Source organism: Lepisma saccharinum, chromosome 26, assembly GCF_977018435.1.
Source record: "Lepisma saccharinum chromosome 26, izLepSacc3.1, whole genome shotgun sequence".
Taxonomy (NCBI): Eukaryota; Metazoa; Arthropoda; class Insecta; order Zygentoma; family Lepismatidae; genus Lepisma; species Lepisma saccharinum.
In genome coordinates this window covers 49,639,051-49,654,103 of record NC_139254.1, presented here as the reverse complement: position 1 = coordinate 49,654,103, position 15,053 = coordinate 49,639,051, and the positions used below count along the sequence as shown (strand labels likewise).

The 15,053-nt window shown below is 38.7% G+C and overlaps 1 protein-coding gene across 1 annotated transcript; it reads left to right on the top strand.

Moving 5' to 3' along the window:
- The first annotated feature begins 11,913 nt into the window (after positions 1 to 11,913).
- LOC145979660 (uncharacterized) lies at positions 11,914 to 14,630 on the top strand. The gene is made up of 2 exons (XM_083112625.1): positions 11,914 to 13,455; positions 14,436 to 14,630. The coding sequence occupies exons 1-2, from the start codon at positions 11,914 to 11,916 to the stop codon at positions 14,628 to 14,630; spliced, it is 1,737 nt and encodes a 578-aa protein (XP_082968751.1).
- The last annotated feature ends 423 nt before the right edge of the window (positions 14,631 to 15,053 follow it).

Here is a 15,053-nt window from a genome sequence, read left to right as displayed (position 1 = left end):
CCCCTACAGGGTTTTTGGGGATCGTATCTAGGCTGTATCGCTGATCGTCTCTACGAGAGGTACCTTTTATGTATAAGGGGAGTCACCCCTGTGAAATAAGGAGAACACGAACGACATTCAAGATTTAACACTTCTATGGACTGGACAGGACGGGATGATGATAACAATAGAAAGGATGTTCGTTTACCTGTAGATTCCTGTAGAGATGATCATCTCCGCTGATTTGGTAGATAGGACACGGTCCTGAGACGTCTTTAGGGAGCGCAACTCCCCGCTTATAATTCTAGCGTAGCGCCGATGTTCAATCTACAACTTAGAGACAATCACTCTTGACTCTATAACTTTCGAACTACAACTGGGGCGAGATCTGTTATCGCCATGTATTTAAAGGGGATTCAAATTTCCGATCGTTAAAGCCGCTGAGCCAGTTCCATCCTGTCGTTAAACGTCCTTTTTGCATAAGGCTGACGTTACGTTATTTCAACTGATTTCCTGTCGATTCCCGTGTCAGTGAAGTTTAAAGTTCCACTGAAGGTCGCCGGTGTAATATGCTTTTATCAATCTACTTCCAGCGTTTCAGCCGGAACCCTTAGTCTATCGAGGCATGACGCCAGGGGTCCCGGGTTCGAATCACGCCTCTGGCGTGAAACGACACGCCTTCCTGGGGCAAAAAGAATTTTAAAAAAATTCACGTAGGGAAGTTAATTTTTTTGTTTTTATTCGTGTACCTGGCCTGTCCAGTCAAGAAAACAATATATTTACACAAACAAATAAAGGTTACACAAAAGCAAAAATTAAACACAACACGAAAACCAGGAAAGTGCCAGGAAAAATTAAGGAAGTCAATAATTCATTGATTCTTCATGCTAAGTTACACTTAAATTTAGATGATTTTACCTGATACCTACTATTTCCTTAAAGTCTCTAAACATTCAAGACGATCTTTATTGTTAAAGCTAGATGTCTGTTTCTGGATGGTTCAGAACAGGCCCGTACCCAAGATTTTTTTGAGGGGATGTCTGGACGGGGATTAAAAATAATAAACTATCCAAATTAAATCTGGACGCCTGGTAGCTTTGCATCAATCAATTGTTAAAAAACTTAAATTACAAAATATTGCAGATTGCAGAATTCTGGAGCATGCCTCTTTCCACAAACAATCCATTCATTTATTCATGCAACGAGAAAATCTCAATTCTTGCATAATCTGGAAAATGATCCATGTTATTTTTGTACGTTCACATTAGAATAGATCATAGTTCGAGGGGAGTTGCATGGACTCCATGCCCCCACCTTTCGCTACGTGCATGGGAGTATTCAACGGGCCCAACCCCCCTTTGGTTCAGTAAAATTACCATATTACCTGTTCTATCTGCTTGTTCATAAAAATTTCGTCAGAATTATGTCATTATCCTAAATTAGAGACATATAGGCGGGATGCGGATGGGAAGGATATTACGAAATTCCACACACCAGATGGGACTGCAAACCAAATGTCTGCAATTTCGTGATAGTTTCGGAATTTCTACGATAAGAAACAGCATTGGGACTGTCAAATCAGTTGTAATTATTATCCCTCGAACCTTCTTTAAAAAAAATGGTTTTTGAAAACTCAGTGCAAGGAAACCAGGGAAATACAGTAACATTCTCAAATTGTTTGACACAAGATGGACAGAAAACTGTCAATACTAAGAAACGTGACGTCTGGAATTGTATTGCCTGTGGATAGTTTGCAGACTGTACAATTTACTAGCAGAAGAGAAATATTTCAGCAAGTTCTTCAGTTTCTTCACTGTGTAACCTGTGGGGTTTGAAATATCTCCACTTGTTCTAACCAAATTGTTTTTAAGCAGTGCAAGATTATGTTGGGCACCTCAAAGGGTGGAATGTTCAGTACTGTGACCATATAAGAATTCTAATAGAAATATTAAAGAAAGATAACTATGAGTGAGTTCTGAGAACTTTAATGAAATGTTTTCCAAAGCAGACAAACTAGTTAGAGACTATGATGAAGAAATGAGGTGACCTAGAAAAACCCAGCAGTCAAATCTGAGGGAACAATGCATCACTTGAGAGCACAAAAGAATATTACAAGGTAACCCTTCATTGTCCATTTTTGGACCATTTTGTAGTAGAATTGAACTCACGTTTCCCTGAACACAGTCGACACATTGCAAAATTACAACTTATTCCGAAAATGTGAAATCGCTATACCTCATTCATTGGAACAGCGTGTCAAAATGTTGGATGGCCTGGTTGATAGATTGGGTTTTGATAGCCTGATCATACCTAGGCCTGTTATACGTCCAGGATTTTCCGGGACAATCCCGGAATGATATAATTTGTTCTGAGGTCCGGAATAGTTTCATCGGGATGCACAAATGGGTGTCGCGTCGTTTGCGCTGAGTCATTTGCGCCGAGGGTTCTTATCCGCCATATGACATATGTCAAGATCATCCTTGGCTGCTTTTCCCACAATCCAGAGTGTCATCACCGCCACGCGCACGTGTGTTTTTTTGGGCACATGTTGCATAGTGCATAAACTGGACTTAAAACATAGAATCAAACGTGTGTTTATGACGTTGCACAGCTGTGTTTACACTGAAATGTTACACCTATCCACAGAGTCAAATATGACTTCTCTTTACTTATTTCAAAAGACGTTACACAGGATTACTTGTATCAATTTTATTCCACAACACAAAATACATAAATCAGCCTATTAACTATTAATCATTTATACACTACATAAAATCGTTAAAAAAACATTGTAAATACAGTATTGTTAAAATATTGCAAGCATTCTGCAAGTTCTACGTAAATGTACACTTGTTATGTTATTTTTGGCAAACATTATATAAGTAATAGCTACGTATATATAAACACAATATTTCGATACACTTGCACAAGAACAGTACAAACGTTATTTGAGTTCTTGTAGGTATGCAAATGCTCGAAGGCATCCTCGAAGATCGTCTGAGCTTCTGTACTTCGAAATAACACACTCAACACATTTGTCCATTTCGATGTATTAATATTTTCATATTCTCAGCCATTTTGTCGTCTCTTACAAGTCTCAGTTTTACATAAATACTAATTTCCCAATGTGGATCCCTCATATGTACTTTCATCTTACATTCATTTATCAATCACCTTCCTTTTCAATCAAAGATAAACACAGCTGCAGCTGTGCAACGGCATAAACACAGGTGCGCGCGGCGGTAATGACACTCCGGATTGTGGGAAACCCACAAGGAAGGTCTTGGCATATGTCGCGGCGGAAATGAACCGATAAGAACCCTCGGCGCAAGCGACACGGACTCGCTGCAAAGACATTTGACCACGATACCGTCGCCGTCGGCTAGCAGCACTGAATTCCAGTTGCAAATCACTTCCATTGCATAGCAAGCTGTTTGCTGTAAACAGTCAGTGCTTGGGTGTCCGCACTGTTCAGTCCGCAGTTCTCAAATAAAGTTTCGGCATTGTGAGATAGCAGGTTAGTTCATTATGGCACCGAAAAGGAATTGCAAGATTAATTTTATACTTCGAAGTGGATTTCTGTTTTTTTTTAAAGAAGTGTGTACAAACACACAACTTTGTCGGGTCCAGCACCCCCTTCCCTCCCGATCCCCAACAAGCTTCAGGTCAGCAGTTTCTCGGATTTTCACTTATGAAATATAGCAACCCTAATCATACCAAAGTTGACCCCCCCCCCTCCCTTATAGTCGACGCGCTAGCTACGTTAACGAGCGGCTGGCTTTGAAGTCCACGGAGCGCGCTCACCAGCTGCAACAATCACATTCAACCCACAGTGTTGCCGCACATCTACTCCACGCCACCTTGTCCCTCCACCTTCCCACGGTCTCCACATTGAAGTTACATATCCACAGTCATGTGACTGACACTCCACGTGGAGTAGACGAGCAGAATGACAGCTGCGCCCATTGGCTGAAGGTTGAGTGTGATTGGACGAAAACGACTCGGCTGCTGTTTATCCCCACCCACGTTCATGGCGGCAGTTTAATTCTCTTTCTTCAGGGTCCAGGCTATCAAATGTTTGGTTGAACCGCCACACGATGGTGCTGAAAGCTTTATATTGGAAATGGCCAAATTACGACGCCTACAGATTGATTTATTTTCGAAAGGGTAAGAAAATGAAATGGAGAGAATTAATGTTTGGAAAAAGTACATTTTCCAGTTGTATTGCTTGAATTGGCACTACTATCCTTGGTGTACTGCAATGGAAGAACATATATTTTTACATAGAATTTAATGTATACTGTTATCGTTTAGGAGCAGCTGAGAGAACGTTAAATAATTATATTACTACGTCTACTGCATTGTAATGCATATCAGAGGTGACAATAGATCAACAATGGAATAATGTCATTGCGCAACATATCTATCACATGAGTCAAATTATAACCTTAATTTGTTGTAGTTCATAGTCGGGCAGAATTAACTTGAGAGAAATGACCGCTCTCTGAGTGATGCAACTGCGCTCGAATTGGCTAGAGCGGGGGACTTCCCGCTGTAACGGGCCAATGGAAACTCTAATGCTCGGTCGCGCGAAATGTTACCAACTGTTGAAAAGACTCACGTGCAGTGACTGGTGAAGCAAGAGAAGCGGCAGTGTTTTCAAATTACGGATTGAAGGTAAAGAATAAACTGTTTACCCATTTATTGTGTAAGATACAATACTTATAATGCTTATAACTTTCTTAGCATGTCCTCTTATTACAGTGATATTTCCGTTACACAATGTAATTATTTTTCAAATCTTCCGTTGTCAGCTGATTGCCCGTGATTCGCGTGGGAGTCAAGTATTCGCTGTAGGTTGGTGCAGCGGCACCGGCAGCCATTTGTCTCAAGTTAATTCTGCTGGACTGCTGCACGCAAGGTTGCTCCAGTTTACTGCAATTTAGGATATACCCATTGTTGATTGATCCATATATATTTTCAAGTCTGATTTGGTGCCTGTATACTTCAAAAAGAAGAATATTTGGAACCTATGTGCAGTCAGTTATGAGACATCGCAACGGTCTTTTCACCCATCTGCGTGTCGACTGAGGCCATTGTCGAACTTCCACCTCTATTTGTAAACTTGCTGACGTGGTCAGCATGCATAGAGACTTTGAACTTTCATTTGCTGTAGAATGTCTATAAGGTTTAGGCTTCCAGAGGTCAAGAAAGCACTGCTCTTGACTGGTGCATGTGCATTAGGGTGGAAAGAAAAGAAGAAAATTAAAAAAGTTATAATCATGAGGAAAAGTTGCCTTTTGATGCAAAAACGACAAAAATAAAAATAGATGGTAATCGGAGCATGTCTTGAGGTGCCGCAAGTACGATAAAATTTCAAAAATTTGTATTTTTTTGCTCTATTTCAACCTTTTTCTCTAGTTTCTTATTTGCGCTATAAAAGCCCAAATCAAAACGTTCTTACCTTTTATGCCGTTTTATTAATAGAACAAACGTTTTTGAGGGGTTTTAAATTTATGGTGAGGATAAAAATAAATAATTGTTAAAATATGAAATTTAAAACCCCCCAAAAAAGACATAAAATGTACGAACTTTATATTTGAGCTTTTATAGCTCAAATAGAAAACTAGAGAAAAAAGTTGAAACAGAGCAAAAAAAAAATCAAATTTATGAAACTTTATCATACTTGCGGAACCTCAAGACATGCTCCGATCACCATCAAATTTTATTTTTGAAGTTTTTACATCAAGAGGCAAGTTCCGCACTATTAGATTTTTTTAAAAAAAAAATCGTTCCACCCTAATGTGCATGCAGGAGGCGCCATCTTTAAAATGACAAAAAATTGTGCTGTGTTGGGAAGCTCACTTGATCAGTGTTACAGCCTCGTTGTCGTTTCGTAAATAACAGTCAATACCTCATGCAAATTTGAGCTGTCTGTCCTGTAATTTTTTTTAAGGTTATAATTTTACTCTCGCTTGTAAAGTCACGGACACTTCTGGGTTGTAATAATCACACTGACTCTCAATGGAATCATTACAACCCAGAAGTGTCCGTGACGTACAACATCGCTATGGGCCTCGCCTGTCACAGCATAGGAAGCATAACGTCCTTGTCTTCTATAACATGTTATATATATATAAAAAAAGAGTTTCAGCACTTTGGATAGCCCTTCTCTATGGTCGCCCTGTAATCAAGGGTTCCCGGATTGGATACCCGGTGGAGGCACATTGCACAGTGGTTCAGATCCTACTTCAAACTGTAGGTCCAGTACCGATTAGCCTATCTGTACAAAAAATTGAATTAAAACAACAATTTAAAAAGACTTATAGAGCCCGAACTCCAGACATCAGAGTCAATTCACTCCAGCCGCCCCCCGTGGCGTAGTGGTTAGCACGGTGCCAGGAGTCCCGGGTTCGAATCCTGGCCTGAGCATGGATATTTGTGAGTGTCCATTCATCAATTTCATCATATCATCACTCATCCCCATCTTTGCAAATTAACCACAAGTGGCACAAAAGGCGAAGTAAAATAAAGCAAATCAAATCAAATCAATTCACTCCACTTCAAATACAGTCAAGTCTGCATACAGCGAACTCGGTTGCAGTGAATAATTGTCAATAATGAACCCTCTAAGCACTAGTCGCGACCCAAAAAGATTAAAAATTTCGTTTATAGAGTTTTAAACAAAAGTTTCTTGCTTACCCGTCTTTGCAGAAGAAAATAATAAGCCTCACATTCGTTCCAAATATATTTGCATTATAATTGTAATAAATTAAGAAAAAATCCTTTCATTTTATCTACGACAGTTGTTTTATTCCTCTGTGCTGTGAAATATTCTTGCCAACACTACCCCTGTCTGTGTACTTCAACGAGTCTCATTGTTCACTTCTGAGCCTTATTCAGATTAGTGAACATATCTCGTTAATACAATGTAATAACATAATACAAATAAACGTCTCAACATTGTCTGTGAGAAACTTTTTACTTTATTGTTAGTTTTAATTGTGTTGTGTTTGTCTTGTGAACCTCCTTTTACAACCTCGTAATTTTATTTACCCTTTCTCAAGAGGATTCTACCTCTTGTTTCAACATCTTACAGCCCCGCAGAATTAACTTGAGAGAAATGGCCGTTCTGTGAGTGATGTGATGCAACTGAGCTCGAATTGGCTAGAGCTGGGGACTTCCCGCTGTTACGAGCCAATCGAAACTCTAGAGTAGATTTTGTAGAGTTTCCATTGGCCCGTTACAGCGGGAAGTCCCCCGCTCTAGCCAATTCGAGCGTAGCTGCATCACTCACAGAACGGCCTTTTCTCTCAAGTTAATTCTGCTGGACTGTAAGTAAGAATTTTAGATAGGGGTATATTTCCCCGTATACAAAAATTGCAATATGTGCCGACGCACCAAACAAGTTTAAATCAATCAATCAATCATACAGAAAGCAAACATATCCATAATGGAACAGAGAAACCGACACTATTTGAAGAACAAATGAGAAAGCGGCTAGTATACCTCTTGGGTTAATGTTGAAAGGATGACCATAATATTTTGACCCAAAAACGGGACATTTCAAGAAGATCAGTTCATCCCCTCCCCTCCTGAAAAATCGGTTATGCCTAATTACAAAAGTTATGTTATAATTACCGTATTATTATTATTACTATTAAAGGATGGATCACATAAGTGATAAATCATAAGCAATAAGTGAAATATGATCACCCGTTGCAGTGGCGTACGCAAGAAGGGGGTTACCGGGTTTAACCCCCCCTTGAGCTTTTGAAATATTATGGAAAATGCTGTAGGAAAAATTAAAAATGGCTAATTTATCATAGTCAAAGATCTGCGACAGTAATAATAATAATAATAATAATAATAATAATAATAATAATAATAATAATAATAATAATAATAGTCTACTAATAATAATAATTTGAATTATTATACCCATACAGCATGGAGAAAACACACCATTCCAAATACAATCTAAGCGGCCGAAAATTTCAATTCTGCAATTTTTTTGCAAAAAGTCGCGCAGTGACTGGCGAGAATTGTGAAAATTCCTTGCTTCGTCGCAGTGTGCCGACCTTATTGCAAACTTTCTTTCCGGTAGTGATTTCACATCCCCTTGTGAACTTTCAAGTGATGCTGAGTCTACAACCACATCATTAAATAATGTTGAAGAAGTGCTTTGTGAATCACCTAGAAGTGATAAATGTGTTGGAATATCTATAAACTTACTTTTGAACGATAACATAGAGTCAGTGGAATTTAGCAAAATGTATTCTCGCGCTTCATCATCATCCTGGGTGAGTTCCATAGGTAAAGGTCATGTAAATGGGCCACACACATTCTCGATCTCGGCCATGGTGCAGGTGATGTGATCAGCACCATGCTCCGGCAGCCTTTATCCCCCAGGATTGCTCTCAGGTACCCATTGATATGAGGCTGGGTGTGGAGACAAGGCTGGATAAATTCCAACCAATTCCGAGAATCGAACCCGGATCTCCCACGAGGTTGTCAGACTAGACCAGCGCGGCTCCTTGAATGAGTTTCATATTTTGATTATTTCAATAAATTTGATATATTTGCTTGTTTTTATGGATTCTCTTCATACTTAAAATGTCTCACCTATCATATACAAATAACCGTTGACTGGAAGATTATTTCGTAACAAAAACAAAAAGAAAAAGTAATTTTGTTCTATTGCTTTCATAAATATAGTTATGTAGATCTCTACTACTTAATAATAGTAGTGATATCAGTAGTAAATGCAGCTGCATTAGTAGTATTATTAGTAATAATTAAACTAATTAATTAATTATAAGTATTATTAATTAATTATTATTATTACTTAATTAAAGTATAATAAAAAATGGTAATGTGAATTTGGAGAAAGTTTTCGAGAAACGCCCCCCCCCCCATGATGAAATCCTGCGTACGCTACTGTCCCGTTGTCAAAAGGTGTTAATTATTTGAAGGGTACCAGAAGTATTTATCAGAAGAAGCAATCTTTTTTGACAGCAGTTTTATTCTTCACCAACAGTTTATAAATCTCCCCGAAAACCTTACCCCACATATCAGACACACAACGTCAAAAAGGGACGTATGGTCACCCGAATGATGGGACAAGCATGGTGATACATCCATGCCTTGTCCAGGCTTCGAAACTGACACCTCTGGCTTTGTAGTTTGATGCTCTAACCACTTCATTAAGAGGACGGCGTGTAGTTCTTTCAGCACCCGTTTAAAGCAAACCAATACTGCTCTCTCGCTCTCGCTCTCTCTCTCTCTCTCTCTCTCTCTCTCTCATGCTAATTTTTTAAAAATGCAAATTAATTTATTACTAATTTTTGTGTAATTTTGTTATTAATTACATTTTTCCTTTTCGTTGTTGACAATTTCAGTGTAAATTCGCCGTCTGTGCTATATGTGGATTTTTTTCAATAAATAAGTAAATAGCCAATTTTTCGCTTTCTCCTTCATTTATCGCCATAAATTCCTTTCAATAATATAAAACTTCACAACAATACAACGTACAAGACAACAATAGGCATTACTCAGACAACAAATTAAAATTTGAATAATGGTAAGCTGGCAGCAGTGATGTGCGTCTACGCGTAAACAACGATAGTCTACATTCTACACGTAGACTATTTTATACACGTAGATTACGTGATCTATGTAAACAACATGGCGAAAGATGATAACTTAGCAAAGGGCGTCGTGGAATTAAAAGAAAATTATGCTGCGTATCAGTTGCTGATGTGTGAGGAGAACTTTTCATACCCTTTCTTCCAAATTCGAACAATTTCTCACCTAGGAAGAAACCTAATATAGGAAATATTCTAGTGTTTTATGGGGAAAAGACCACTCTTGCCTCACGACTGCCATCTGTTGTTGTTCTTTGCATACTATTTATCTTCTTCCAGAGTTGATAATAGAAGAGAAGAGAAATTTTGTTGTAAATAGGGTTCTTTTCATTTCATTAGGAACCAATATAGTTGCAAATGTCACTTTCCTTTCATGAAACCCTTGAAAATTAATTTTAATGCACTTTAGATTGTCTACGTAGTCTATGTAAACTACAACCCAATGTAATCTACGCGTAGATTCCGTGTAGTCAACGAATGTAGACGTAAACTTATAGTCTACGGCACATCACTGGCTGACAGGCAAGATATTTCTATGTGCTTCGTTAATACAATCGAATCTGCACTGCAATGCATCCAAATTATTCAAAAGTATAGAGTGTTAAGTACACGTCTTATTGCAAGAGCTTTTCAATAATGGACATAACGTCATGGTCTGAAATATACTTAGAAATATAACCAACGAAGCATTCAAAGCGATGGCTAGAAGACGAGGCTCGGAACTACAAAATCCAAGATGGGTACATTCAGGTGAGTCAATTAAGCATTGCGTATATTCGAAATTGTATAACTTAGATACCAATTAGCAAAATTGAGAACTATGAAACTTTTCAATTTTTGCATTTGAAGTAATAAACAGTGATACATTTTCACATATTTAGAGAGCTTGATTACATGAAAACGGTTGTTGTTTAAAGGTTGAAGCAGGTGCCTGCAGTCTCGTATCACTCCTTGCTTTCGTTTTGAAGCCAGTGGGCGGAGCTTAAGTTTGTCTGAGGAACATGGCCGCATCTACTTCAACCAAAGACTTCAACAGACAGAAGAACATCGCGTCGGCTGCTGCAAGTGCACGCGGCTGGAAGGAGCATGGAAGTTGGCTCCAACTACAAACGAAAACTCGAGGTCTATTTTACACTTAAATACTACAAAAGAACTATAACTAGCTTTATTTGCATATGGAATATTATTCCTTCAGGTTTCCTGTTGCTTCTGTTAGTGCAGCCGTGTATTGAGCAGGCTCCATTGCTTCCTAAATCTTATTCAAAAGTACACAAAATTGCATGCTTTCTTACGGAGTCTTCGAATGTTTTGGTCTTTCTCCTCCCGTTCTGTCACGTGACCCAACTTCAGAAACAGCGCTCTGGGCTTACTCCTCTCGCTTTCTTACCTTCCCAGGGAAATTTTAACGCATCATATGCCCTTCCACTTCTCATATTATATCAGTATAAGAATGGTCTACATTGCTAGCTACTGTGTATCATCAATATTTTTTACTGTTATGGGGAGGGCCTCCCCGATGGCGCAGTGGCAGCGTTCTTGCCTTGTAATCAAGGGGTCCCGGATTCGATACCCGGTGGAGGCACAACTGGTTCGGATCCCACTTTAAACTGTAGGTCTAGTCCCGATTCCCCTCCAGGGAACGCCGCCTTAAAGTAGCACTGACCGTGCGGGCGGAGGGGTTTGCGTGCTTTGTTGATGCTGAGAGCTATGCCAGCGGTAGATTTTCTACCAGCAGGGTCACCCATGCTGGACAGGTCTCAGAAGAGAAGCCAGACTAAGGCGTTCTGCAACGCCCCATCTTACCTAGTATATCCTATCCTAATATTCCTACCCAGTCCCAAACAAACAAATGCGAACATCTGCGGGCCTCCCCCATGGCGCAGTGGTAGCGTCATTGCCTTGTAATCAAGGGGTCCCGGGTTCGATACCCGGTGGAGGCACAAGTGGTTCGGATCCCACTTTAAACTGTAGGTCCAGTCCCGATTAGCCTTACTGTGCATAAAGTGGACTTAAAACAGCAACTCAAACAGCGAACATCTGCATCTGTGTCCCACATTGTGGAGTGGCAAGTGCCAAGGCCTAAAGATGGCAGCCCCATCATGGCACTCGGGGTCAGAGGGCCAATAACCCACTACCCTTAAAATAGATTATTAAAGAAACCAAACGAGGAAATAGCCGGACGGACAAACTGTTGACGACCTTTGGACTTAAAAAGAAAACTCTAGTGGGGTTTTGGAATGTTAGAACATTATATGAGGCAGGAAAATTGCAACAAGTAGAAGCAGAAATGGAGAAATATAAGTTGGACATCCTGGGAATGAGCGAAGTGCGTTGGAATGAATTTGGAGAGATGAAAACATCTAGTGGTATGACATTCCTCTATTCAGGTAGACCAAATGAAGATGATGAACATCGTAATGGAGTAGGCATACTCATAAACAAGAAGACTGCTCGAAGTATATTGGACTGGAAGCCTGTATCTGAACGAATAATTATGGTCAGATTACAGGCAAAGGTTAGAAATGTGAGCATCATACAATGCTATGCACCCACAAACCAAGCAGAAATAGAAGAAAAACAAGAGTTCTACAAAGAATTACAAGACACTATAAATAAGGTTAAGAAGAAAGATGTTATTATTGTAATGGGCGATTTAAATGCTAAAATTGGCTCGGAAAATGTTGGACTGGAGCAAGTGATTGGCAAGCATGGTCTAGGTGATAGAAATGAAAATGGGGAAATGTTTGTAGATTGGTGTGCCTCAAATGAAATGACTATTGGAGATACACTATTTGCACATAAAAATATACATAAGATCTCTTGGGTATCCCCAGATCATAGAACTCAAAATCAGATTGATCATATAGCTATAAGTAGGAAATGGAGAACATCTTTATTAGATGTGAGAAGTAAACGTGGAGCAGACATTAGCAGTGATCATCATCTTATGGTAGCCAGTTTTAGGGTAAAAATTATGGCCGCAAAGGAGAAATTTAATAAACAAAGCACAAAGTTTGACATTGGAAAACTACAGAATAATAGTGTAAAACAGGACTTCAAGTTGCAACTTCAAAACAAATATCAAGAACTAGGGGAGCTGGATGGTGATGAGGTGGAACAACACTGGGAAAAGGTGAAAAATACATTTACAACGTTATCAAAAGAAGTTTTGGGATATAAAAACCCTAAGAAAAAGAACTGGATGTTAGAGGAAACTTGGAGGAAAATAGAAGAAAGGAAACACATTAAGCTGAAGATTAATATGTGTAAAACTAGGAAAAAGAAAGCAGAATTACAAGAAGAATATAGGAAAAAAGATCATGAAGTGAAATATAGTGCGCGAGCTGACCGTAGAAAATGGACCAGTGAGTTAGCCGGGAAGGCAGAAAAAGCAGTAAATGAGGGAAATATGAAGGAAGTATACCAAATTACAAAGATCTTGTCTCAAAAGAATACCATACGGAATCGCCCAGTGAGAAATAGAGATGGAGTACTCCTTACGAATAAGGAAAATCAGTTCAATAGATGGAAAGAACATTTTTCAGAAGTATTAAACCAAACCATAGAAGGGACAGAAGATTTGCTTGAAATACCGGAAGAAATGCCAGAATATGAAATAGAAGATGAAATAACTACTAAAGAACCAACAAAAGAAGAAATTAAAAAAGCATTGAGAGAACAAAAGAGTGGTAAAGCACCTGGAATTGATAACATTCCACCAGAAATTCTTAAGGAAGACATGGAGATGACAATAGAAATATTACAACCACTTTTTGATAAAATATGGAAAACAAAATCAATACCAGAAGATTGGAAAAGAGGTTTACTAGTAAAAATACCTAAGAAGGGAGATATCACGAACTGCAATAACTGGAGAGGCATAACACTACTTTCAGTTCCTAGTAAAGTTCTAAGTAGAATTATTTTAAACCGAATTAAAGGATGTGTTGAGAAAAAGATCCGGAGAGAACAAGCAGGCTTTCGAAGCAACCGTTCCTGCATAGATCAGATAAATACACTGCGTATTATTATAGAACAGAGTATGGAATACTTCTCTAATATGTACCTTATATTTGTGGACTTCCAAAAAGCATTTGACTCTGTAAATAGAATGAAAATGTGGACAATTGTAAAAGAATATGGCATTCCAGCACACATGATTGATCTTATTAAAAACTCCTATGATGGTTCCACATGTCAAGTTGTGCATGAGGGAATACTTACGGATCCAATACCAGTTATTTCAGGAGTAAGGCAAGGATGTATTTTGTCTCCAACAATATTTCTGATGGTAATTGATAAAGTAATGAAGAGGGTAACGGAAGGAAAAAGGAGAGGTATAAATTGGAGTCTCACCCAACATCTAGAAGACTTGTGTTTTGCAGATGATGTTTGTCTGCTGTCTCACACATACCGTAATATGGAAAATAAATTAGGAGATTTGGATAAGGAAGGGAAAAGAGTTGGTTTAAAGATAAATAGTACAAAGACGAAATCATTAAGAATAGATGTAAAAAAGATGGAAAATTTCCACTTGAATGAGGAAAATATTGAAGAGGTTAAGGAGTTTACATATCTGGGGAGTTTGGTGACAAATACAGGGGGAACAGAAGATGATGTTAGATCAAGAATTAGGAAAGCAAATGTGGCATTTATTCAGCTATATAAAGTTTGGAAAGCCAGAGAAATTTCAATACGAACTAAGCTGCGAATTTTTAGAACTAATGTGAAGTCAGTTCTCCTTTATGGATGTGAAACTTGGAAAGTAACGAAGAAAATTACTAAAGACCTACAGACATTCATAAACAGATGCCTAAGGAAACTTCTGGGAATATATTGGCCAGATATTATCTCAAACGAAGATCTATGGAGACGTACGCAAGAGGAACCGGTGGCAATACAGATCAAGAGAAGAAAATGGAAGTGGATTGGCCACACATTGAGGAAAGATCCATCGGCAATAGAGAGACAAGCATTGAGCTGGAATCCACAAGGACAACGTAGGAGAGGAAGGCCAAGAATGAGTTGGAGAAGGACAATAGAGCAACAAATATGGGAAGCAGGAAAGACCTGGAACGAGATAAGGAAGATGGCTGGAAACAGAGTCCGTTGGCGATGCTTCGTTGAGGCCCTATGCTCCGTAGCGGAGTAACAGGAAATAAGTCAAGTAAGTCAAGTCTAGTCCCGATTAGCCTTACTGTGCATAAAGTGGACTTAAAACAACCAATCAATCAATACTGTTATGGGGAATGAATGTAATAGAAAGTGTAAAGTGATAACAAAGTAAAACTATAAGTTTAAATAGTCTGAGCATATTTGTAATAATATATAACATTTCTGGCCATAAACTCTTATTTTTTCCATAAACTTGCACAATACGGATATCGGGAGAATAGTTTAACAGAAAATTGAAGTTCAATAGGTGGG

Excerpts from the sequence above, each read along its gene's own strand:
- LOC145979660 (XM_083112625.1), top strand. The coding sequence starts at position 11,914 with ATGGAGAAATATAAGTTGGACATCCTGGGAATGAGCGAAGTGCGTTGG. Across the intron at positions 13,456-14,435 it reads ATTGGAAAAGAGGTTTACTA|ATGCCTAAGGAAACTTCTGG; the intron begins GTAAAAATACCT and ends ATTCATAAACAG.